The sequence below is a fragment of the Lytechinus variegatus genome, chromosome 16, assembly GCF_018143015.1.
Source record: "Lytechinus variegatus isolate NC3 chromosome 16, Lvar_3.0, whole genome shotgun sequence".
Lineage (NCBI taxonomy): Eukaryota > Metazoa > Echinodermata > Echinoidea > Temnopleuroida > Toxopneustidae > Lytechinus > Lytechinus variegatus.
In genome coordinates, this window is record NC_054755.1 from 9,206,465 (window position 1) to 9,232,007 (window position 25,543).

At 36.4% G+C, this 25,543-nt stretch overlaps 1 protein-coding gene across 3 annotated transcripts in view; it reads left to right on the forward strand.

The window, feature by feature from the left end:
• Window positions 1-1,044: 1,044 nt before the first annotated feature.
• LOC121429732 (transcriptional coactivator YAP1-B-like) overlaps window positions 1,045-25,543 on the forward strand; it is a 48,195-nt gene continuing 23,696 nt past the window's right edge. Inside the window, exons 1-5 of one of the 3 annotated variants that reach the window (XM_041626932.1) lie at window positions 1,045-1,875; window positions 20,254-20,359; window positions 20,984-21,143; window positions 23,225-23,391; window positions 24,912-25,031. In XM_041626932.1, the coding sequence (XP_041482866.1) occupies window positions 1,406-1,875; window positions 20,254-20,359; window positions 20,984-21,143; window positions 23,225-23,391; window positions 24,912-25,031 (1,023 nt within the window). In that variant the 5' untranslated portion in view covers window positions 1,045-1,405. The remainder of the gene's footprint in view (window positions 1,876-20,253; window positions 20,360-20,983; window positions 21,144-23,224; window positions 23,392-24,911; window positions 25,032-25,543) is intronic. The other 2 variants (XM_041626930.1, XM_041626931.1) reach the window with 2 other exon arrangements.

Consider the following 25,543-nt stretch of genomic DNA (forward strand, 5'->3'; position numbering starts at 1 on the left):
TGAGTGTATATCAAATAATAATCCGATGGACTATTTTTTGTTTATAATAAGACGTTTAAAAATGGTAAAATAATAAGATATTACACAGTACGGCAGTACCACAGAATAGTTGAGGCTTACAATGTGTTCAATCAATGCAGGTACCGACTGCGGAAATGATCAAAGGGTTTCTTCTTCTAATAATCTAAGCGTAAATCAATTAAACAGCATTAGGCATCTTACATTAGTGCTCGCGAAATCACCCCAAACCCCTTATTAGCGAAAGTATGTATACATCATTTCATTCCATAACTACAAGAAACTATAATCCCCCTTCTTCAAAAGCGAAGAAACATGGTTCAATCGGTACCCCCTCCCTGAACCCTATTATTAGGGATAGGGGATTGGGTCTCCTATTATATTACCCCTATTGACAAAGGGATTCTCTAACAATTCAAAATCGAACTCAGAATAAATAATATGCAGGTCAACGCCCGCACCGAGTTAGCAAGAAGTGCTGTGCTCCCGCGGTTGATAATGTAAATCATAAATCAAAGAAGTAACTCGTTATCATCTGATTATTCTGATTATGGGTGTCATTATTATCAATCACCGCATAGCAACAAATGAATGAAAGAAGTTTCGGTCGGGCTCCGCAATGAGACACTTAATTCGGGGAAAAAGAGCGTTCAAGGTTTTCTTTAAAACCTCCCTTTTATTCCGCACAATAATCTTCCGGCGTAGGCCACACCCTTTTCTGTGACGTAAACAATAATAACATACAAAAGTCGGCCTTTGACCAAAAGAAGGATTGAAAAGGGCGAACTATACCCCCCTGGTAGAGCAAGATTCGCTCGCGGAATGATTTTTGAAGATTTCTAAAACGATATTAATCAATTTGTATACGTCCTAAAGATAATAAAGGTCTATGATACATCGATATAAAGTTTTCATTGGTGTTTTGAATATACATAAAATGCCATTCAGTTGATAAAACAACCAGAAAATGGAGATCTATCTTGTTTGAGATAGTTAAAAGTCGAGTAGTGATGCGGTCTTAATAGGGACCAATAATTTGCATGCAAGGTCGGCCTGTGGTGTATGGGTAACTTTCTGTGTACTCTGCGACAGCGAAAAAAAGTCCGTGGAGCGAAGCAACCTACGAGATCTTACAGTATACACAGAGTTAAAATACGCCGTGTGCAACCGGATACGATTGGAGCTAAGAACCTGTGCATCGGAATGGTAAAGGGTTTATGGTGTAAAGATGCGGGGACGATGATAATCAACTGGTAGAAAACTTTTTTGATTACGGAACCGGCTGATACTGTCACAACTTATATTTTGATTTTATTTCATGTTCAGTGGATAGAGGATACTGGATTAAAGGATTCAGTGAGAAATTTGGCGAGGAAAGCGGATAAAAATGGAGCAAACTGGAGGGAAAAGACAGAACGCTATCGTTCACGTACGAGGAGACTCAGGAGCGGAGTTGGACGATTTGTTTCGCAATGTTTTGAACTCGGCCGAAGCAGCCGATAAAGTTCCACAGCAAGTACCATGGCGAAAAAGAAACATGCCTGCTTCCTTTTTCCAAGAACCAAGAATAAGCCATTCGAGGGAGTCGAGCGCAGACTCGACGAATTACTCTGGAAATATGTCGAACGCTAGCCATGAAATTGCCAGCCGTAGTTTGGGCCCTCAGGGGATGACGATCGCCCACGGCAGGGCGCACTCGTCGCCGGCATCGCTGCAAGAGATGCGAAGCATCAACCCACAGGATGTGATCAGGAATCAGCATCTTCGGCAACAGAGTTATGATATCACTGATACGGATGGCCTGCCCAGCGGCTGGGAGATGGCCGTCACACCATCCGGACAAAAATATTTTCTTGAGTAAGTTTAAAAGGAAAGAAAAGTTTTGGAGATCAGATAGCATCCCTTCCCCCTCTTGCTCTACCAACCCCCCACCCCCTCCCCAATCCACTTTGGACCTGTGTTCCCAATCCATGAAACTGTTGACCCTGCTGCTGATGATGATGTTGAAATGAATGAGGATCATCTTGATGAAATTTTGAATAATTATGGTGCTGATGGTGGTATAGTTCTACTACTACTGTTAGTTGTGATAAATGGTGGTACTATTGTGGTGGTGGTTGTCAGGTGGATGGGATGATGATGATGGCGGTGGTGGAGGAGGAGGATGGTGGTGGATGATGATGATGGTGTCGGGTTATGATGATGATTGATGATGATGATGGTGATGATGATAATGATGATGGTATGATGTTGGTATGGTGATGATGGTGGTGGTGGTGGTATGATGATGATGATGGTGGTGGTAATATGATGTTGGTGTGATGACGGTGATGATGATGAGAAGTGAGGATAGTGACAATGCCCTATAAATGAAAATGCCCAATGCATGGGGGCATGGGGTAACGGTCTTGAAGATGATAGTGGTGGTGGTCTTGATTGTGGGTATCATGGGCAGGGTGAGGATGCAGCAACGATGAGTATTCCATGATGATGAATCGAAGATGCAATGATTGGAAAGGAAAGGAGGAGTACATATAAAGATTGCTAAAGCAAAACATGAATCTAGGTTTTAATTATCTCAACTCATGATATTGTATGATCCGGGGGATTTACATAGATTGTAATTATTGCCCTGATGGTGAATTCACGAGGGACATCTGATGCTTATGGAATAAATGGTGGTGATGTTCATGGTGATGATGATGTCATTGATGATGATGATGAGGTTGGAACTTGGAAGTGAAAAGGTGAAGATAATGGGAGGTGATAAAGTTTATGATGGGTATGATTATCATGATGGGGTGATGGGGTTGTAGTGATGATATTGTGGATATCATGACCATGATGGAGGTGATGATGAGGATGTTGATGATGGTGGTGATGGAAGTGGCAGATATCCAAGGCAATTTGTCCATTGCCATTTCATCCTCTCACCACACAGTCTACCATCATTTTGTCTAATGCCATTCCGTCCATCAACATTTCGTCTAACAAACATTTAGTCCAATCATCACTTTGTCTAATCCTCAGTTCATCTATAGACGACCATTTTGTCTCATAACCATTTATTCATTTTATTTTCATTCATTTCGCCTAATTAACACAAGTTTAGTCTAATAAGACCAAATGGTTTATGGACTTAATGGCTATGGGACCAACTGGTTATTAGACGAGATGGTGAGTGGATGAAATGGCAGTTAGACCATGTGAATATTGGACGAACTGATGGTAGACCAAATAATGGTTGACGAGTTGGCAATTGGACGAATTGGCTTTGGACCAAATTAGAATTAACCATGGAAGTGATAAGAAGTTTTAACTTGATGATGGTGATGATGATGATGATGGTGATGGTGATGATGATGATGATGATGGTGATGATCCTGATGATGATTTTGATGATGATGCTGATGACAATGGTGATAGTGACGATGGTAATGATATTGGAATCTGGAGGTGATACTGTAGCAGTGATAATGGCTGAAGTGCTGATTTGCACTAGTTGGTTATGATAAAAATGGAAGAGTAATCAGTAATGTATGTAGAAAGTAATAGATTACATATAGGAAATGTGAGATCATGTCGCCATAATTATTCTGCAATCCTTGCATTCACACTAGTAAAGAATCTTTTTACGTCTTCACAAGTTTTCTTCAAATTGGGAAGTGCAGTGCATCGTGGAGACACAGTACTGTATCTTTGATTGTGTACAGCAACGCACACACAAAATACAGCAAATTTTACAATCAGAAGTAGCAGGTCCCGCTATCAGGTCTTAGTAGTTTAGGGTAGAAAATGATCAAACTTGTAAACAAGTTGTAAATGACCATGTCTATAACAGGACAATGTAAACAAGCAATCACTATTTATAGCATCATCTTATCTCGGATTACAATTAAAGAAGTTTCTTTTCCTCATAATCAGTAATCTTCAATCTGATGCGTGAATAAACCGCACCTTGTAGGACCATTTAGACTGTAGAATAGATGCATTTTTCCCTTATGATTATAAGAGAATATAGCAAATGTACATTGAAGGAATACAATCTGCTGGTTCTGCATTTATTTAGTTCTGTGCATTTTGTCTCTTCCATGTTTATTGAATTTGAAAGTTACTTGCCTTGGCAATAACGATCATTACTTGGTCAACCAATCATAATTAAGGTTTCAACTTAACCATTGATTACACAAGAAACTGTCATCAGCATCAAGTTTTAAGTAGCTTTCAGTGGTGTTGGTCAAACCTGACTATAAACTGTTTTTAATGAGAGAAATACATCATAATGATGCTCCTATGTGTAAACCAGAAATGTAATTTTCTTACAATCATCTACCTAGGTTTTCTGCAGTGTGAATGGGCTTATTGTGTAGCTAACTTGAATGGGTATTGGATCATTGTCTTGAAGTCTTGAATAGGTTACCTGTAGTTCCTTAAATGGCTTATGACGATTAACAGTAGGATGCAAGCGCAAAAGGGAAAGGAAACAGGTTCCAAATAGACTGATTGGAAACTTGGAAAGCATATTTAGCGAGCAAATCAATTTACACTGAGTAGGCCTATACAATGTAGGTCCATGTACAATATTTATTACTGATCAAAATCTTGTTACATTTTTTTAATTCCGTGACCCTATTTCCCTGTATCAAAAATTGATTCAAAATGAGGCACCCAGGTGTTAGAACACCTGTACTACATGTACATATAAGACAAGGAAATTGAACTACTCTTTTAGCAAAGTATTCAACTTCATTTAATGTTGATATTAGATTTACGTGTAGGCCCTAATGAATGTACACAAGTCAAGAGAAATTCAGTGGTATAGGCCTATGTATACTGTACCTCACCCCATTCAAATTGATTTCCCAGTTCTGGAACAGAAATTGTTCACTCTGTTAGAGTCATTGAGATATCGAGTCCCAGTAGACAAAACAAAGTTTGAATGCAATCTTTATATCTACCCCATTGGTACAATTGGTACATTTTTGTATAATCAGATTGGGAAATCTATAGTTACCAACAAACAAAGTAGGCCTAATGGCCTACATGTAGTACATACAGTACATGTACATGTATGTGCTAAAAAGTCAGTTAACCTCGCCACAAAATGTACTCCTTCATGTACATTAGTCAGCAAAACTACATATGGCGAGCCCAAAGAAACAAACTTTATTGAATGTAATATTTATCAACTGACTTCAGAATTGAATATCTAATACATGGCAGAACTTAAAATATTTTCATATTTTGGTGGAGTTCACTATTAAACTTTTGAACACCACTGTACCTAATGTTAAACTTTTCATATTGTACTTCTACAGTTGTATGCAGGCTATTTCATCCATAAGATGTGAGTTGTGACCAGGGTCCCTGTTTTATATAAAAAAAAATGTTATAAAAACAAATGCACAATTTTTATAACTAGTTATAAACTGATTATAAGCCAATCATATCGGAGGATTTCAATAGCATTAAGCTGCTATTGCAAATTTGTTGTAACAAGTATCAGGTCCCAGGACCCATAATCTCATGTTCTGTAGCTAAAATTACAGGTGCATGCAAGCATGCCCCATTGCACAGTTAGATGTGGTTAAACTGAAGTGAAAATTCACTTGCCCTTAACCCCCCCCCAATGAAATACCAAATAAATCTTGCTACAATCAGAACACCGTTGTAAGGATGAGATTTCCCTTTTTCCAGTTGCCATGGTTACAAGGTTCTTGTTCCCTACAGTGTGTGAAAGGTGACCAACCTAGGGAAAGTGCAAAATGGAGATGTTTACAATTTTCCGAGCTCCCAGGTTAGATCCTTTGATTGACCCCTGCCTTGACCGAGCCAAAGTAGGTCCAGGGCAGGTCAGTTCTGTCATAGATAGTCGCCACAGGGCCCACCCACCCCCCAAAAAAAAAAAAGAAGGAAGAGAAAACAGAGGTCTTAGTAGAGGTTCTTATAAACTTCCTAGTAAAGATTCAATTTTGTGAATGATAAAACCTTGCAGTGAAATTCACAATATCAATTTGTCATGGACCAATCTTGTTAAAGCACTTACATGTAAAAGTTGAACACTGGATCTATATTTTTGGTAGGCCTGCATGTATTATATTCAGACCTGTAGACAAATGAAGTTGTATCCAGAATTTGGGGTTAATAGTATTGTGATTGAGTCATTTCAACTTCACCCCAATCCAACAACAACAAAAAAATGATACAGATTTGAAAATATCTCTCAGCAAGGTTTAGATTTCTGTGGTACAATATTTTGATTTTATATTTCTCCAAGGAATTAAAACTTTATCCATGTCAGTAAACTACCACCATTCTTGATTGTAATTGTAAATTCAAATAACACAAATGTACAGAAGTGTGACTTAAATTAAACTAAAATGAATTCTTAACAGTATAAAATTAACAAATTATATTTCAACATAGTCAGAGATATAAATTGTAATTCTGTAGCCTTCTTAGTTTTCAATCTCTTAGTGTTTTCAATTAGTACCAACAAAAAATTAGACATAAACGTAAGGGTGCTTTGAAAATTTGTTAGCCCCAATCTGCACCAAGGGGGGTCTTTATGTGGTGTCCTCCAGATAATCTATAAATTCACTTCACATGTAAACTCTATCGATTGCAGAAGTAATAAAGCCCATTGTGGTGTAAGGAAAGATACTTTTACTTTCATTTTCAATTTCAAGTTTGTACATGTGAAATTGTGACTAAGCAATATGGCTGTTCTTTAGCCAGGGGCAGAAAATATATTTTATTACCTTTGTGTAAACTGTACAAAGTTTTTTTTCTTTTAACACAGAGCTTCTGTTCTAGCCGATGGGATTAATTAAAAGAATGAATGAATGTAGGCCTACCTCCTGGGTTTTGTCGCAAATAGTTTGCAAGTTGCAAATATTTTGCCAGTTGCCATGATTTTGTTTAAAATGAATGCCCTACATGTACATTTGAGCCTTTAATGTAGTTCGATATGGTACAATAAAGTTGTCACCATTAAAGCATGGTTTAGTTTGGTAAATCTGAAAATAGGACAATGTAGTTAATTTTCAAATTTGTTGAAAGATCATTTCATTAAAAACAAATTATGATAAAGATGTGATCTCAGAACGTACAGTAGTTTGATAAAATAACAAAAGCACAAAATCTTGGACCCCAAAACACAAAACAGTATCTTGCCTATTACAACATCCCTTGTCTAACCAACTCCTGGTCTAACCTCTGTAGCTTGGTAGGGAAAAAAGGTACTGTCAAACAACTTTTTGAGAGTGGAAACGATCAATTTAGGGGGTTTTCAGCCCAATTAGCACCTACATCTCCTCTGCTACTACCATGTCAATGGTTTTTCTTGTCATCCAAATCTACCCCCAGACAGGCAAGGGAAAATCATCACTTCTTAGCAGCTCGTTCCCTGCTCTTTGATGAGAAAACCATGAAATTTGTGATTCTTTAGGTTCGTATTGACCTCGTTGTGACCTCCCGAGGGCAAATCCCTGTGGATAGAACTGTTGCTGTCTTTTTTTTGTCTAAAGATTGGGTGAGATTGAATTAAAGGGATGAGTTACTAGTATTGGATTGGTCAAACCATGTTGAATGGAATTAAAATATCAATTTTCTGCTGTCAATTTACATGTACTCAATATAGGTCTACATGTATGTAAGCTTTTCAAGGAATGTCCCCATTTGGTTTGAAATGATACTTATGTGCTGCTTCAGTACACGTAGGTTAACCCATGATCATGAGAACACTTTCTTATAACCTGGTGTGACAGAAATTCAAATCTGTTTGGACTGACAAAATTTGTGTTTTGCATTAAAAAGCTCCAAATTGAATAGAAATTTGACTACCCCCCCAAAAAAATATGTTTTGTAGACTGGTAGTCCTGCAGTATTATAAAGTGTAACTTAAGTTTTGACAGGGAAACTGATGTGACTTCAAAACCTTTGTGAGGTTGACTGTAGGTCAGCATAAATGGCCCATGGCCACCTATCTAAAAAAAAAACACACACAAACAAAACCAGCATGTGATTCTGCCCCTTTAAACATTAAACAGCTGTGCTCCCTTCCACTTCTGAGTGTATTATTCTGAGAATATATTTTTGTTCTTCTAAATTTTCTTTGCCTTTTACCTTCACCCCAATAAAGTGACACCTAGGGCCCCCATCGCGAATATTTTATATGTAGGCCTACATGTAGATCAGAAGTACAGTCATGAGCCATTTGGTTTGATCAGTTCCCCTCAACCCCCTTTAAACTCTTCGGAGTTGGAGTAGCTCATGTGGTCTTGCCTGCAAAGCCTGGCTGTCAGCCCCAGATATATGTAGGCTAACATCACTGCAAAGATTAGATTCTCCAGCCAATGAGCTCCCTTGAAGCTCCTTGCTTAAACTCCCTTCAAACTCTTGTAGCAGTTTCCCCGGGGTCTCGCCTACCAGCCCCAGCACAGGACGAGGGACCCCCAACTCCATTGCCATAGGTGTGAACAGAGACACCATTCACATGTGACGTGGAGTTCAAAATGATCATACCATATGTTATCCTTCCTCTCATCATCCCTATTTCACACGAGGAAAGCTTGTAGTTATCATGGATCAAACATTCACTCAGAAAACATTGATTCATGTCTGATATGGTTACATCATACATGCAGTAGGCCTATGGTTGAACTGGGACCCATTCACATTGGCTTTCTTAGACAGATTTGCTTAGTTGGGTTTTATGTGTACAGCCTTAAACTTGGACCCTTTCACACTCACTTTCTGAGACAGCATGTGTTAAGTTAGGTGATGTTTACTAGATACATTTACAGGTATGCCTAACAGGAAAAAAAAAATCCCATTAGCCTTTGATCAACATTATATTATTATTATTATTGGATGGTATTACCTGGATGGTATTACCAGTATGTTACATTTGATTCTTTTCAGGAAATGAATATTGTACTGTAAAAAATAAACCTGAGGTCAAGATGGGATTAAGAGTACCTTGAATGTTACATGGTATAACCCCTCCCCCCCAAAAAAAATAAAAATTGAACTACATGTATATTAACATCAAATATTTATCCAGTCGATACCCTCAACCTGCAATAAAGAATATAAATGTATCTTGATTAAAATGCCCAAGAATACCCCAAGGGTAGATGATAAATTGTACAAGTCCAATATACATGTAGGCATGATCTAAATTATTAAATGCATGTTCATTCAAAAATTGCAATTGGGTATTTCTTCATGGAGGGCAAGTACTTTGACTGCATGCACTCTCCATTTTATGGGATGTAATTTTCATAAATGGAATCTGTCACAGACCTCAAAATAAGCCATTTATTCTCATGACCTTAGAATATTGTTTAGAATGACCTTAAAATCTTGGATATTATCATTTGATCAATGTGATTTGTGAAGGTGTTTTATGTAGTTTGATAATCATGGTGTTTGATATATTCCATGTTGCTAAAGTTATTACCCTTTCAAAAGATGAAGTAGTTGAAAATGTCTGTTTGCTATAAAGCAGAGCCCTGTAACATGAAGCTTATCGATTGACCATATGGCTGATTTTTACAATTGATCATACCCATTAATGCAATCAATCATAGAATTCTGTCCCATGATCGACCATTAAATTCTGTCTTTATCTTTAGTAAATTAGGGTCAATAATGTGAACTACAACTTGGTTATCGTCTAACATTAAAATCTTAAATTTTGTGGGTTGTGATAGTCCTTTGATCTTTTGTATTTAACTGGCGATTCTCTGACAATTTAAATATTCAAATCAAACATGTTTTGTTTGCCTTTTTTGAAAAGGGCTTTTGAGCACTAAAATATTTATCTCCACATTATAACTGTTTTGGGGAATAGACATTCATGCAATCTAGTAGTAATGAATTGAAAAAGTTGTAGTCACATTTTGGTGGATTTACTTAAATATGGACAGGCTTTGAGCTTGATGTTTCAACTTTCAAGGCACCGATCGCATAGCCGTTGCACTGTAGCCTGAGAAAACATCTGCAATTGACTTCCTGTCACAATGCAATGTTTTTGTAACTGTTCCTTTTTCTTTTCTTTTTTTTCCATGAACAATCCTGTGAATCTTGAACAATAGGAAGCAAGGAACATAAAAGTGATGTGTGACCTCCATCACATACTCGACATAACTCTTCATTGTAATCGTATTGATACAGGGAAGGAATCGTCCCATTCATAGTCCTATAGAAGACGTGGGGGAGTGGATAGAGCTGCTGCTTATTGAAAGAATCAAAAGGGAATATTTAGAAATTATTTTGAGGGTAGAAGAAAAAATTGTTTTGCCTGATTTGAGCTGCTTTTGGTTCATGGGAAGGTTTGCTCTGGGCATGTTCATACTCATTTTTTTTCATTAAAGAGTATAGGCATTTTGAAATTTTATGTTTACTGATCAAAACGCAGAGCTCTACATCCTTTATCATTTTCATACTAAACAGATAAATGAAAACGGTATATCTGAAAATGCAACTGACACAGATTTATAAACCCATTTTATGACATTTTCAATTGCCATTATACAGGAAGCTTTTTAAATTAAAAATCAAGCATACATACCAAGCGACAGTCTTATTTATTAAAAGCATAAAAATTGATTTGCCTTCAGTTGCAACTCGACTTTCTTGCAACTCATTTTTCTTCTTGATTTCAGAACCTGTGCTTGATTTGCATTTGAAAATACAATGTAAGTTTTTTTCAATGCATCATAGGCCATAACTTGGGCAAGTGTCATTGGTAGACCAGTGCTCTCGCAAGCTCTTCACAAAATTGAGCATGAGCAGTCTGTGCAGTGTTCACAATCTTCATTTACTTTGTGTATTTCAAAACGTCCATTACTGCCTTTGAAAATTCAGCATGAACGCACCCATATTATGTTTGCCATCGGAAAATAAGTGCGATTGAAAGGAAGTGGGATGCTTTGCTCTGTCGACGGCGTGGAACAGCTACAAGTTGACTGAGCGTGTCTATCAGTAGGTGGTTTCAAACCGCCTCGATCATAAGAATCCCTGTTAAATTATGAGAACTTTTTTAGGCTAAAAAATATCCATTAATTATTCCTGCATTCACACCGCCCCGAAACATACCCTTCGGGATAAGTTCCTGAAGTTACGAGCATGCGCAGTATGGTCTGATAAGCAGGCAAGGTGTGAGATTCAAAATCACTAGCCCAGCAGCCACCCATGGTACCCGCGCCCAACGACACGCTGGGCTAAAAGTTCCCGTAAATTGCTTTCACATTGCCAAAATACCTGCGACCTTTGAAAAATCCCCGCAAAAGTTCTCGTAATTTCGCTACCTACTATTTAGCGGGTATTTTCTTTCGGGGAAATTACGGGTAGTTTGTTTTCACATTACCAAAATACCTGGTATTTTCTGATCGGGGTAAATTTCCCGATCAGAGAATACCTGGAACTGACGAACTTCGAGGCGGTCTGAAACCACCTAGTGAAGATACTCGGGCCTGAGGATACAGCCATTCATCTTTCCTAGGACCTGACTAATCTCGTCATGTTTTTGCGGCAAAGTTACAAACATATTTACACCTTGCATGGATAACGAGACAAAGAAGAATTCAAGACATTAAAAGTAGAAATATGCGGTAAACAAGCTTTTTGCATTTCCCACACCCTTCATAGACATCCCCCATCAAGTTTTATTATTATTTTTTCTTTATAAAAGATGTTTATTAGAGAACATCCTCATTCCTGGGGTATTTTCATTGTTGCTTCTGTATGATATTTTCAAAATACATATGTTATTCATTAATGCATTCGCACATCAGTGTTGCAAACTTGTGCATTCTTTATCAAGGTTTAATTCTACATGCATATGTAGTCATAAAAGATTACAGAATATGATGTATATTATTTATTCACATACATATATGAGCCAGAGAAGCAACGCCAATTGCACAAGAAGGAAGAAAGCAAGAATTTATCCAAAGAACAATCGTAATTATCATCTGCTCAGTTTGTTAAGTGCCTGAAGAGTTTTGAACAAAAGTTGCCCATCTTGAAAAACATGTTCAGTGATGGTAGAAAACTTAATTATTCTCATGTTTTCTTCAAATTATTTACTTATAATTTTAACACACATATGGTAACAATCTATAGTGTACTTGATTTTTAGGCAAGCTGATGTATGCAAAGATGACACACATGTGCCAACATATGATTAGCATCATAAATCTATAGATGGACCATTCCGTTGATGAGTCATATCTGTGTAGATTATTAATTATAATACATGACAACCATATGGACCTTGTCTATATTAGAAGCAGGTGTAAAGGCCCATAGTTGATTATTGTATGCATTATCAATGAAGGGATGTGTATAATGACTCAGTGTACTGTAAACAATCAATTATACTTTGTACATGAAATTGAGGGAGATAATTTTTAGTCGATTTAGATTTATTTTGGATGGATCGTTGATGTTTATCAACATGTGTGCATCATACTGTTAAATTTTTGTTTGAAAAATAGATTAATAAATTTTCCTTCTTTTTATGATTTATTTTACAATTTATTTGACTAATCAAAATAATGAATAAGAACTAAAGTAAGGAATTGGTCAAGACATCATAAAGCAAAAAACCAAGAAATTTGTAAATAAGAAAGAAAATAAATTTACCAAACATTCTTGATTCCAAATGAAAAGAAAAGTACTGGGACAAAAAGAAGATATATTTGATAGCAAATACAGGAAGTAGTTGATGTCCAATAGCCAGCTGAATTGCTTCCTTCTAAGTACAGTATAGTCTACAGGCACCACAGAGTGCAGACCTATTCCATGTTAAATGTTAACACTTGATTTCTCATTTAATAGAACAAGCATTTCTTTGTCTACATTTGCAGACTCATTGCTTTAGAAATTTTCCCCAACACTAGTTCCGAGGACAGTGTCCACCTACATGTATTGAGCATGCATGCCTCTGCCATACTTGCAACATGCAAATTTCGCTATAATTATACAAAAGATACACTCTGGTTGCATAGCCAGCGAAGTTCTCTGACCATCGACCAATATTTTTTTTTGTAAAAAAAAAAATGTCAGAGAAACTAATAATGCAGTATGTGGTAACATTAAGTTAAAAATTTGAAATTAAATATTTTAAATTGTCTACCACTCGAATTTTACCAAAACCTAATACATGCAGGCTTGTACATGTACAAGAGTTACTCAAGTCAAGATGGTTCTTAATCTTAGTGGAGGAATCGGAGTTCACGAAACATGAGCTGTGAGATCATGTGACCTAACTCTACGGGGTTGACTTATTTTGGTATAGAGTCCTGTTGTGATTAGGTTCTAGTTTCATTTTCCCCATTGCCAACTTGAACTTAATTGAACCTTATACCAAGCAAGCTCCATCGTTTAAGGTTGCTTTCGTGCACGATTTGCAATGACATGAGTCATTTCAAGTTGGGTGTTGTGTTGGCGTTAGTGGGGCAAAATCTAGCTCCAACATCTAATTTGGGTTTGTAGAATAAAATCACGTCAATGTTTAAACACCTCATGTCAAATTCACTGTTTCTAGAGTAAAAATCAACCCAGCACTAACACTTAATACACCTCATGTCAACACCATATTTTTATGTCTAGTTCAAGTAGTGTTTCTGGTGTAAAAGTCGACCCAACACCAAAATAAACACCAGATGTCAAACACCAAACTTTAAATCACCTTATGAGTAATATCGACTCTGGATTTTTTTTCAGGAAAATTATTTGTTCCATAACAATAATAAAAATGATGATAATAGAGACCAAAATGCTGGTAAGAAGACAGCAAGTAATGGTGTATGATCATAACGTGACCAAGATCAAGATGTGTCTCTCACCTCTATGTATTCTACAGATATTAAAAGTTACCTGTAATTTTACACGTAAATGACACCTCCGTTTTCACCCTACTTTGTAATCAGTAGATAAAAATCATGTGTAGGCGCCAATAAGGAGGCTTAAAAGCGGTTCAAGTTTGTAGAGGTTATCAATAAAGTGATGCTTTGGTTAGTTCAAGTTCATTTGTGGTCAGCTCATATTTGCGCAGATAATATTAATGGAAGTTGAATCAATTTTGAACCCGTCCGGTGGCTCTTCCGGTGTGCTTGTGTGTGTTTTCGTTTACGAGGCTTGGTTTCCGGCGAGCTTGGTCTAAACTGGCAACTTTTGTCATGAGGAGAGCTAGGTTGCTTCCCATTTTATTGACACTGTCAATATTGATTTTGTGACTGTGGTATATAGGGAGATCCACTGTTGTGTAACACTTGCGATGTATTGCGTTTTCTCTGTTCATTAAACAAGGAAAGCAACGCTTCAAATGTATATTGGGTTGGAAATGTTTACCAATATGTATTACACAATATTCCATGAATTATAGAGTGGGAATGAATTACTGTCTTATATTTGATTTCATGAATCAATATGCTTGATTTAGTAACCACCAAATGTTGGTTCGATGAGGTCTACAGTACTCTACACAAAGTTCCATTGAAAAGGTACATATGTACATCAGTCAACAGAAAACCATTGTGAACATTTGTGAATACAGAAATGAGTTATGTTTATACTGAGTAGTAGGCCTATAATATCCTACGTTGGGAAAGATATGAGGATGAATAATTTTGAATTAGGATGAATTTCCTTGACAATGTCGATGTGTTTAAATACCTATATGCATCTTATGCTCTATTAATGAATTTACTAATTCAAAAGTTGTTGGTATTATGATATTCTTCATGACTTGATATTATTAGAGGTTAATTTTTTTAGATTAATTTGTGACCAACCCAAGAGAGAAAAAACCTGTGAGTTATTACAGGCGACATAAATCCATACTTGTGGGACTACACTCGTTATATCCACGGAAAACGTGCAGTATGCATTTTACTTGAGGGATTTACTTCTGTGACACATCCTTTATTGTACAGCGCTCTCCGGACCTAATACATTTATAGCAGATACATATGGTGAAGATATTAACTGGTGCTGCACGGGCCCTCTGTTATGGTCGTTTTGCCAGATGAGTGAAATCGCACGCGCCACAGCGAAAGTACAATTGTACATGTATTCAAATCGAAAGTAGGTAAATTGCATCACGGATTACAGATAGGGGGCCATGGGTCATGCGATGGGAGATTGCATGTACTGTACTTACTGTATAATGGGCTTCCAAGCACGGAAGTGATTTGTAGACTGTACCTCCATGATGTGCAACAATGTGAGCAAAAAAAGAAACTCTTCCTTTTATCCATAAAATATTCATGTTTTAATGAAAATATTTAGGGAGAAGTATTCTTACAGTAAAAGGTAAAATGCTGTCCTGCTAAACTGCCAATTCGTCTACTGCCAAATCGTCCACTCACCTCATGGTCTACATTTATTTAGTCTAAAGCCATTCTGTTCATCAACATTTCGTCTAACAACCATTTGGTCAATCATCACTTCGTCTAATCACCAATTGGCCTATAACCATTTAGTCTATGATCGTTTCGTCTCATAACCAGTTGGTCCAATATCCATTTCATTTTCATTCATTTTGCAAAATTAGCACTTTAGTCCTATTAGACCAATGGTATATGAACTAAATGGCTATTAGACCAACTGGTTATTAGACGGAATGGCATTAGACTAAATGAAAGTAGACCATGTGGTCAGTGGATGAACTGATGGTAGACCAAACGATAGTAGACCAGTTGGCAATTGGACGAATTGGCAATTAGATGTATTGGAAATAAACCATTATAAAACCAATATCTCTGTGAAGATGAAAATTTTCAGATTAGTCAAGCCATGGATGAGGGTACATCGTCTTGCCAAGAGAGTGGGGTGTGTGTGTAAGGGGTGGGGTGGGGGGAATCCCAGAAGTTTAGCCATGTTCTTGGGATGCCTTAGCTGTGTTTTTTTTTTCAGTTTCAGTTTAGTTTATTTCCATTATCCATATACAGACATTTACATGCTTGACATGAGTAACATAATTATCTTGAGTTGAAATAATCTTGACACAGAAATTATACGCAAACAGAAATTATACACAATAAAAATTTAAATCAGTGAAAAATGGAGGGGCCTAAGTTGAAAGCAGAGCTTGTGAGTTATAGGCCCCAATGGAAGGAGATAAGATATAAGGCTATATAGTTATTAAAAATAACAAAGTAAAAGAACAGAATTTCATTGTCATACATCCTACATGTATTAAACCTTTCAAGTATTTCATTTAGGTTCTAGAAAACATAAAAAGAACTTGAAAAACTTTGAAAGTGATCTTAGCGAATCTTTACAAGAAAGTTGTTTCCATTTTCTGCTTCGTTTTAACAGTTATTAAAACCATTTACAAATCACAAACAGAACAAGACAATCAGTGAAAATGTGATATCAAAACTACATACATTCAAAGTAACGTTTTATCATTTTACAATGGCAAATCTTAACCAAGGGTTATCATAAAATTGTGTTGAGTAAACCCTTGAAAATGTAGTAAATGTTCATGACCAAACAATTATATATTGCCAAACTGAAATTATGATGATATTTCGGGATGGGATATTATATTTATTTGATTTGATTGGAGAAATGATAAGTAAGGCAGTGTCAATAGTTGTTTTAGATTTAATGACTGATGATAAAATGACATGTCGGTGCATGAAGAGTATACTCCAAACCACGGCAAGATTCTAAGGATTCTCGGAATCGGAACCTGATACGAAATTTATTTAGCTTTCTAGTGATATTTGCAAGCAAGATTTCAAGATTAAAGTCTAAAATCCAGTCCACAAATTATTTTATCAAGTCCGGTTTCCTGCATTTAAGTTTTTAATTTGCTATGACACGAACAGTATGTAGACTTGGTTTATATTGACTACAAAACATGCTTGCAGAATAAATTTTCTAAATTTTTAAATCGTCATGTCCCATATTAGCTTTAATAGTGAATGATATATTTTATATTTGTATATTCGTTCACATATTTATCATTGTAAGGATTGCAATCAGTATTTAATAATTCATATTCATCAGTCAATATATGCTTTGTATATACAGGAGTCCCATTAATGTGGCTCAACCTAGTACATTGCAGCAATACAGACACAAATGTTTTCATTTGTTGAGAAAGTTGTTAGTTCTTGTTCAATTCCATTGTGTAGCTGTTTTCTTCATAGTCAAAATGTAAAGGCCTCATTTCGTTGTCATTCATGTTTGAATTTGTCAACCTGACATGGCCCATGTCCTGTGAGCTTAAGGTCAAGGTTCAAACTTATGAATTTATCCAGGTTTCAAAGTCGCTTTATCCATGCACTTTCAGGGTGAAAAATGTGCAAAACATCTTGAAAAGACCTTGTTTGTTCGTAATATTGATGCCAAATTTTTATGCCTTCACAGGCAAACTCTTTTTTTTTCATGACTCTTTTGTAGAATTATATGGTGTAAAATATGGTCAGGGGTTTGTATGTTTGCATATTTTTATATATGCCCTGAGGTGGGGTTTTAAAGAACTGATAGATTTTTCAGAATAGGTATTATCGGTTTGGTTGCCAAAGTGCAAACAGTTTATTAGTAGTTTGGAGCCTGATGGTAGTCTTGGTCCATACTCTTGCAGTATTTAAAATGTCTAGTATGCATGTACTACATGTACTTTGTTCATCTGAGAATTGAAAAGAAATTACTTTCTTGTGCCAAGAGACGGACAAGATTGGCTAAGAGGATAATTTCATAAAACCAATACAAAATTGTCCATTTCTGTGTAACAGGTATTATGAAGGATTTTGATTAGAGATATATGCTGAATGGTTTTGTTGTGTTTCTGAATAAATTGATGAAGGCAGAATGAAGAATAATGAATGATGAAATTAGATGAAAATAGGATAACAAATGCATTACAATTTCCTTCTGATTTAAGTCATTTATAAAAACCCCTCTGTATTGCTATAATTTCGGCTTTATGGATCTGCAGATACCCTCTGTAATGCATACTTTTTACAGTCCATTTACAAACTACTATTTATAGCCTCTTCCAAAAGAATTGTGGCTTTAGTTTCATTATTGTGGGAAGAATCGTCCTTTTGCCACTCCCATTCACACTGAATGACCAATTACAATGGGTATACATCACTGCGAGTTCTATCCTTCTTGTGTCTATGAACTTGCTGAACAATCTGACAATTTTTCTTCTTAAAATTTGATGCAATTGGACCATGAAATTAGGCCTGATTCGTGGTGATCAAGAAATCTGTTTTATCTTTGTTTTCCCTATCTATTTTTGGGATTTTTTCTGACATGTACATGCATCAAGACTATCATTAATTCTTTTGGTTTAATATGAAAAATAAAGGTAAGCCGTGTTTCTTTGCCCTTGTTAAAGGTGCAAATTTGTAATAAATAGGCATTTTTTTACATTCAAGTCTTTACAGATCAGGGGGGGGTTTCATGGAAGGACTTGTTAGACGTTATATCCATCAAGTCCCATTTTATCCGACAGTTACCATAGGAACAGTGCCTCTCAGCCAATCAAAATCATGGAAAGATGTCAGATCTGACAACTTGTCAGATGAAAATATTGATGAAACGCTCCCCAGAATGATGAAAAAAGTTGATTATATTGGTATCTTTTAGTAAAACTAAAAAGTTCAGGAATTGTTGCATGATGAATATAACATTCAATTTAATATATTTTAAATATTTTTTTAATAAAAAGTACAATGACATGAACATGGACCTACTACACAGTAGATCCATGTCATGATATGATCAAAGGATTAAAGGAACAGCAACTTACCATTGCCACCCCTGTTGCATGATATGCACCTTATTCCAGAATTTTGGACTTCTGTGTAATGTGAATGCATCACTGACATTCTGTGTAGAGCATGTGGGAAGTTGTAATTTGTGTAATGTGAATGATCCTATGAATTATATTGTGTGCATCGGCCTATTGGTGGAAAGTGCTCATGTGCCTGTGTGTAGTTTGCTGATGAGAATTTTGACCAAATCAGATGTTCTACACATGAAAATGTGTATACAGGATTTTTTTTATTTTTGTAACCACATAATGGCTGTTTGTGCACCTCTGCATGTAAAAACGTACAGATGATGTTATGAAAATATAAGTTGTGAACACAGTTATTAATAGATAAATTCAAAAGTAGATCTAGACCCCTTTCTGAATCCAAGAATATAAAGTGAACTTGTGAATTCTCCCATTGATTGAATAGAATATATCCAAAAGCAGGCCCTTTAAAGCTTAATTTCTAATGTGAACACACCCATTGGTTGATATGAATGAACCCCTTGACAGTCTTTTGTAATGCTGTGTGTAAAGTTTGAACACAACCCATTTACTGGTTATTGTGGGTTGGTCCTATCCCTCTGATTACAATCTGTGTGTAAACCACAGGGGTAGTGTAGTACATGTAGTTGTGTCCATTGGCGTGGCCTTATTTGGGCAGATCCATTAAAACTGTAGTGCTTTTCAACTTCACCATCTCATCTGTAGATAACTAGATATCATCACGGACCTATATGTACCAGGTCTATGATATCATAGACTGTGATACAGTAAAAGTTTATTACTTCAAATTCAATACAAAGTATATACATGTAGATGATTTTATTTTTTTTCAAATTTCTTTTTGTATCATTAAAGATATTTTCACTAATATTACAAAAACAATGATAATGACGTGACAAAGGGATTGTCCGCTACCTACAGTGTATGCTGATAAATATTTTCTGTCAGTTTGGACATGAAAGTCCTAAAGTTTGTATTTTGAAAATGAAATAAATGAAAGGGGAGTAGTTGGACAGATCATCATGGTTGTGGCCTGCTTTATAAAAGTTGATTCAAAACCCTTCCTTGTTTTCGGACCTGTTTTTAGCAAATGCACACACTGAACCTGGATCAATATTAATGATTTTCTGAAAGTGTATTAATAGTAATATGTCAAAATGGAGCATGAAGTATGATGTAAGAAGGGGAAGTGAGTCCCCCATTGGTTAAAAATCTATATATTTTTCATGTGATGTTCCCCAATTTTTCACAAATATTTTGTTTCTCATTTTTTTATTCCACAAAAAAATGGTTGTTTGAATCTAAATGCATTTCATTGGTTGACGCTGATAGATCTGAAAATCATTTTAATTTCCTGTCCATTGTAATCATTTCAATCCATACAATTTGTTGATTTATTCTGACCAATCAGATCTTATTTGCACATGTTGTATTCCCGACAGCCACAGCAGACAACAGACGACGTGGGAAGACCCAAGGAAGTCTGGCGGTGCCAATCAACTGAGCAAAGCAAACACAAATACAAATAATAATCAGGTGAGTCCAAATTTTGTAGTAATATTTTTTTTCTCCTTTTATTTTGCACAAAGGATATTAGTAGTGCAGCTCTTGGGACTTGGGTACCTTTTTTTATTCAGTTTACATATTTGCATTTTTTTTCTTCCAAGATTTGTTGCATGTGTTACATTTTATTAAAAAAAAACAAATTTTATGATCATTTTATTGATCAATAGAAATGACTAGAGACAGTAAGGAGTATGGATTTGAGGATCATTATAACAGTGAGGAAGATCAGAATTACAAAGATGACAAAATGATAATAGAATAGTGATGATAATGACATCAACTACCAGTATGGCAATGATAATGATAGATAATGAAAGAGAGACCTAAGGATAAGATGGATTTGTTATAGAAATTTGATGCTAACTTTTTGAGAAATTCAATTTTTATGTTTTGTAATGTTTATTGGTCAACTTTTTGAATAATTTAATTATTTCAAGATTTTGGAGCCAGGCAAAAACAAAAGATGCATCCTAACACAGCAACATTGTGGGGGTCAGGCCTCATCACATTGACTTCATATACAAGTAATGCAGAGCTTTATTGCCGAGTTCTGTTGCGGCATGTCTAATCAAGCCTACAATGTTGTATCTATAGGTGCAGCAGATTATCATGCAAGGCAGCGGTCAGCCCCTGCCATCCATGCAAGATCTCGGGCCACTGCCAATCAATTGGGAACAAGCTGTAACTCCAGAGGGCGAAGTTTATTTCATCAATCACGTAGAAAGGACGACAACGTGGCTAGACCCTAGAATTGGTAAGTCAGTCATGCCGTGATACTTGTTAACTACAAGTATCAGATATTCTTTTGGGTGAGAATTTAAATGTCTTTGAATCCATATTTTCTGAAAATGGTAAACTGTTCGAAAACGTCCAAATTTTAAGTCATAGATAATGATATTTTTAAGTCGTAGCCAAGCTAAAAAGTTACACTACCAAACATGTGGTCATACATCATTTTGTAGCTGACTTATCAAATTTCAGCCGATTCTTCATTCCAATTCCAGTGATACATCGTCAAGGTGGCGGGCATTCTTTTTTTCTTTCTTTTTACCGTTTTTTGATGATTAGAAAAATATTTGGCACGATTGTAGACCCTGATAAATTTCATTGGAGTCCTATGCAAACAGTAGTCCCACCAGTTCGATTATGTGCGGTTAGAAATTCACCCCCTTTGCAGACTTTCATTGAACATGCCACTCCTGTCAAGGCCCTGCCTTTATTTGGAAAGACTGTTCAAATAAGCTTTTTACTCCCGTCATCAAAATAGTTCAATCAGTGTCAAGTTTGTTTGTGAAATAGGAGTTTATCGAAAGCACTTAAGAAATAATACTTTTGCAGTTTGTAGGCAGGGTTGTTAGAAATGTAACATTGAGAAGTTGTAAACTTAATGTTTGCCACTTTATCATGCAACGGTAGTTTTCTTTATGTGTTTTTATAATGTTTCTGAAAAAAAATATACTTTTTGTTACATTACAATTATATCAGGATATCTATTTTTATTTTATTAATAGTTATTAAAATGCTATCCCATTTTCTCATATACCATACAGCATTCATTGACTTTAATATTAGAACACTTTCAAATAACAAAGAATAGATTAGCTGCTTAACCAAATCTTTATGGTACACCAACCGTTGCAAACTGCTATGTTTGCTAGGTGTTGGGAATTTTTAATGAAAGTTGTTAGGAGGTGTGCTAATGAATGTGTGTGGCAGCCTAGTGGAGAGCTTTCACAGCCATATCGATACTCACTCCACATCTATACTCAATTTGCTACATCCATGCTAACATAACCCTATTCATTTGTTCTCGAATAAATAAAAAAATGGTTTAGAGTTCAAATAAATGTCTTTTTACAACCTGATAAAAAATCAATTAAGAAGGTACTATTGAAATAATTACTTATAGGACTCGGAAGGAACATCGTTTTATTTTCTTAATTTGAAGTTAAGATATGGTAACCATAGTAACAGGGTCCAATAGTCAATTAATATCAAGGTTTCAAAAAGTTAGCAAGTTACTGTATCATTCCTGAAAGCAGTGCCTAGTTATTAAAATGAACTGTTAATTTTCTTGCATCTAATGGACATATTTTATTGGCCCCCACTAACATTCACCCTCTGCAAAAATCCATTGATTACATAGTACGTCTGGGTTCCATTTCATGAACTTGTTATAATACTGAAGTCACAATAGCAGTTAAATGCTACTGAAATCCTTCAATGCGATTGGTTGATAGTGAATTTGTTGTAGAAATAATGCATAAAACAAGTCTTGATGAAATGAGACCTAGTGTATGTTTCTAGCCCTTTTGTTTCATGCGTGTAAGGCGTGTTTCAAGCTCTTAGCAGCACCTTCCCCTCCTGAGGAACGTGAACCCGATACCCCTTGCCTGCGACATGCAAGGGTCATCTCCAGTTAATGCCTTGACCTACATCATCCACCATTACATATAGTTGCTTGGCAACACAAGATAAAAGGGAATTTGTTAGGTTGTGTTGTTTGAATAATTTGATAAGAGGGTCATGTACATGTGCTGTATATGAATTGCAGAGTTGTGTGTAGACTTATGTGATGAAAATTGTGCTGTACAAGGAGACTTCGGATTGAATTTGGAAATTGCAATTTGAAAACTCTTTAGAAAAGTTTTGCCAAGATCATTTGTTTGAGCTTATCGTTGAAATGATAAGTTGAATCATTGCTTAAGAGATTGCAAAGAAAGGTAGCCTCATTGTTTAAATGCATCATCGCACAGACTTTAATAGCCTTTAAGATTTTGATCAGTAAAGTACATTTTGTTTGTAATTAAATTATAAATGTTGCTCTCTTTGCAGCAATGAGGGCGCCAGGTACGGTCCAGGCAGCTGCGGCCGCCTTACAACAATCGCAGAACAACTCTAACCCTCCCCCAAGCCACTCCGTTGCAACTGCCTCCACTACAACATCACTATCCCAACAGTCACAGCTGCAACAGCAGGCACCACTCAGCCCTCCCCAACAGGTGAGTTGAAAGAAACTTTCTTGAACAAAATGCTTCTACTTCAAAGATAAGGCAAACTCTAAAGAGACTGTCATACTTGGGTCTGTTTCATAAAACTTGTTTACTAACAATTTTCCAATAACAGTTAAAAGCTACTGAAATCCTTCAATCTTATTGGCTGATAGTGAATTTGTTATAAAAATTGTGGATTTGTCAAGTCTTTTTTTTATGAAACGGAACCTTGAACGTTATAGCCAGCGAATGTCCTTTCCTTAATCCCATTTATTGATATTTCAAGAATTGCCTTATGTTAACAACACAAATTATTCATTATTTTAAAAGAATTTGAATCATTGATATTTCGTGTTGTTAAAAATATGCCAATTCTTCATATTAAGAATAAAATGCTTGATGTCATGACCAAATCATTGTTGACTGGTAGAAGATTGTTGCTTATATTGTGATTTTGTAGCTATACAAAATCCAAACGGATTTACTTCCCTTTTCCAATGTATGTAGTCCTAATATTTATCTTCAAGCATGAATGATTGAGAGGTCTTATTGCTAGGAAATGTCATTTCCTGGAGACAAATAGATTATATCGAATCAGAGAAATTGGGAGGCTCGTCAAAGAAATTAGGAGAGAGATGAATGAAGTGGAATTGTCGTGATCACTGTTTGTGAAATGGAAATTTGTTCAGGTATATTGATTTGAAGGTTGGGAGATTTCAAATGACATTAGTCATGTGACTGCCTATGTGACAACATCCCTCATAGGGTCGCCACTATCGGGCTAGGTCAGCATGTTTATAGATGGAAAATAAGCAATATGACGGGGAATGGGATTGAAAGATTGAATGAATGATAGAGGGATGGATGGATGGACGGAAGATGGGAAGGGGTAATGATGGATAAGCTCAATAGGACATCTATATCTGTCATTCACCAATCTCGGTTTAGAGGGCATATGACACGAAGGCAACAGCTGATGATGTGTGAGGAGCCATGAAGGATGGATGGTGTGAGGGAAGAAAGAGAAAGAGTGAGAAGAAGGGGAGTCTCATACATGTAAAGATGGCAATGGGAAAACAGAGAGGGCATATGTTTGTGTGTTATACAAAGAGGGGTGAGCATGGTAAATCAAGGAAAAGTGGGGAAAGTTTGAGACAGTATGATAACAGAGGGTCTCTCTCTTTGATGAGTGTGAATGTGTTATCGTTTGTTCTTTATGATTGAATTTGGGATGGATGCAAACAAAAATTGAAATCTCAGGAATAGAACGAAACAATAAACCTAGAGCTAGCGCATGCTTTATTTGAAAGGACTTTTGGGTGATAGTATGATATAGAGAGTAGTTCCACAACATGAAGTGATCATGAAGAATATTAATATGAAGTAGGTTTTGAGAGAAAGAAAAAATGTTGTAAAGGGAGAAAAGTATCGTATGACAAAAGGGGGCTTTCATCATGATAAGCATGACAATGGGCAGTCAAAATCTTCACATGAAATGACTTCTAAAACTTTCTGAACTCTTGTAACAGGCAAGCCAGCAGGGAGGGCCAATGACACAACAGCAACAGCTGCAGCAGAAGCTTCGCCTTCAAAGAGTGATGATGGAGAGAGACTGTCTTCAGAGACAACACATGCGTATCCTCCAGCAGGTACGGTGCTGTACACACAAACACACACATCCAAATATACACCCACTCATCACCCACACCCACACATCCGTAAAGTATCAGTAAGAGTGTGCATGTGAACACTCAGACACACCGGTGACTCACATGACATCTCCATGTGTGTATGATTTATTTCTGGAGGTATACTTCACTAATGTAAACAGACGTTCATGAAACACACACACACCCACCCACCCTCACACCTGCACATTTAGGTGTTCTCCACAGTGACCACCTATAAAAGTGCTTTCACACAAGCACACACAGCCATCACATTCACCCTCACCCACACTCACAGTCTGAGTATGTGGTTAACACACACACACACACTCCAATCCTTACACACCATCACACCCACACTTTTTTCACAGGTAGAGTGCAGTCATAAATCTCCCCACACGCACACCTAGGTGTTGTAGGGACCAAGGTCCCGTAGCACAAAGGTTAGCGATCGATTGTAAGCTTGACTTTCACGATTTATTGTACGTTGTAGT